Here is a 2,435-nt window from a genome sequence, read left to right as displayed (position 1 = left end):
ATGATTTGCAAGACAGCTGCTGATGTTAAACACTGTTTTAATTTCAAAATCACACGGTATGCACCGATTTCTTTAATCTGGGATCATTGGATTAATAATGAAACTATTGTTGAGTACTTGGGGGGTTCTTCTCTAGATGACTGCCCTGATCTCTTTTTGAAAGATATGATTTCTGGATCTGGGTGGGAGCTTCCTGTTTCTATTCCTATGCAGCCGAGGAACTTGATTGCTGGCTATAACATTATTGAGGAGGTTGGACCTTGCCTGCTATGGAAAAAACGGTGCACTTTTAAATTCAAAAATTATATAGAGGAATTCTATATTGATTATCAAACCTGTTCCTGGCACAAAATAGTGTGGGCTAAAAGAAACATCCTTAAGCATTCGGTTTATGTTTGGTTGGCTGTTGTTCACGGCTTAAAGACAGCAGACGCTCTTAATAAGAGAAATATTTTAGTTCCTGGCACTTGCAGCCTGTGCCATCATCACAATGAAACAATTTCTCATCTGTTCTTTGAGTGATCTTATACGTTTTTCATTCTTAATGCTTTATTTCCTGGTACGAAAATTTTCCTCTTCAGGCCATCTATCATGCAGGTATTTAATTGGGTGAAAGTAAAACATAAAGCGAATGATAGAGTTAAAAATTTCTGCTATGTTACTGTATGTTGTGCTATTTATTATATATGGAAAGAGAGGAATGGTAGGAGATTTGGTAACTCCTTAAATTGCAGCACCTCTCTGTTGCACATCATTAAGAGAAATCTATGCGAGAAAGCTATCAAATGGGGGAATTCTATGGATTTATTGGAATTACTATAGCTCAGTTGGGTCTATGTGTGCTCGACTCTCTCTCTGTTATCATGGTCTCTTTGCTGCTTCCGTCCCAGATTGTTTCTATCAGTTTCCTGGACGATGATGGAGCTCCCAAATTTTGTATATTTCCCTTGGAAGGTCTACGGGCAACCAGGGAAATCTATTTGCTGCTTTTCGAGAAAATTTATTCTGAGTCCAGGGTATTGCTGGCTTGGGAGCTCTCCAAATTTGAAGATCAATTGTTGTATATCATTAGCCAATTTTGTTACTCCTGTTTGTGTTTGCAGGAATTTCAATTTTTTCTACTGATTTTTGCTAGGCTATGATAAGTTTTAGATTTTCTGCTTCCTTTTTTGTTCTTCTGCAGCAAAGCTGATAGGGTATTTAGTTGTTTTTTACTTTGTTAAGCAGCTCTTTGATTGCTGATAGTTTTTGGTCGGGTTAACACTACTGGTTGGTTGTGGTAGTTGCTAACTCTCTCTTTGTATTCTTTTTGCTAATTTATTAGCTGAAATGAAATAGGCTTTGGCCCAAAATTTTCCCAAAAAAAAAAAAGTTTATATATATATATATATAAGATATGATATAATTAACTTTATTTTGGAGGAAAGAACATGATAAATCATCTAGTATGATTTGAAATCGTATAGTACAATTAGTATTAAAATTTTAAGTTTTGACTCACTCCCCCATGTGTGTGCGCACGATTATCCAATTATAATCACACTCTCTCAGACTCAAGAAAAATAAAAACTTATAGACTTCATTGCATGAAGCCCTAATCTACTTTGTCTTGAAGTCTTCAGTAGTATGAAGTATGATTTTTCTAAAATGTTAGTTACACACAAACAATAAATAGAAAATGTCCAATATGTACTAGGAGAAATGATAAAATAATAGAATAATAATAATTTTTATATCATCAAAAAACACATTCTCAAGCTGTATTCTTGAGTTACAATAATCTTATCCTTTTTTATGATAGCAAAAATAATTATTGTTTGAACTACAAATAAAATTCATTTCTCCTAAACTACTAATCAATGAAGTTAAAAATAAACAACATGAGGATCATAAAAATTTCATCCCATTTTTAAATTTTGGTTTTATAAAAAAACATAAAAATAAAGTACACGAAATAACCTCCACCTGAGAACATAAATTCTAAAAAAAATAAAAACATACCAAAACAAAAAACCAAAAGACTTCAAACATAACACAAATAATACCTCAAACCAAAATACAAACAATAACCTCCCCCTATTTTGCCATAAAAAATAATCTCCTAAATAAATTAAGTTGCTATAGAAAAATTTAATATAAGATAAAGAAGAGAATTTTAAACTATTTGCACAAACAAAATTAAATTATTGATTGAAAATAGAAAGACTCAAACTTTAAGCCAAAAAATAATTTAAATAAGAAAAGTTGAACATGTTTAATGTTTGCCCAATAAAGTAGAAATATTAAATAGAATAATCAAAAAAAATATTAAAATAGAGATCTTATATTTTCATGAAATTATTATTTAATGCAATGATTTTTCTAAGAATAAAAGTATATGAAAGAATTAAATGTAGTGTTGGCTCATTTTATGCCTCTTTATCAATAAGAAATAT

General features: G+C 31.0%; 1 protein-coding gene across 1 annotated transcript; it reads left to right on the top strand.

Moving 5' to 3' along the window:
- Positions 1-522, top strand: LOC110113086. Its single transcript, XM_020845512.1, has one exon. The coding sequence runs from the start codon at positions 1-3 to the stop codon at positions 520-522; it is 522 nt and encodes a 173-aa protein (XP_020701171.1).
- The last annotated feature ends 1,913 nt before the right edge of the window (positions 523-2,435 follow it).

This window comes from Dendrobium catenatum, unplaced genomic scaffold (assembly GCF_001605985.2).
Source record: "Dendrobium catenatum unplaced genomic scaffold, ASM160598v2 fragScaff_scaffold_1470, whole genome shotgun sequence".
Classification (NCBI taxonomy): Eukaryota; Viridiplantae; Streptophyta; class Magnoliopsida; order Asparagales; family Orchidaceae; genus Dendrobium; species Dendrobium catenatum.
Note: the sequence above shows the minus strand (reverse complement) of the source record. Positions and strands in the feature narration are given on the sequence as shown.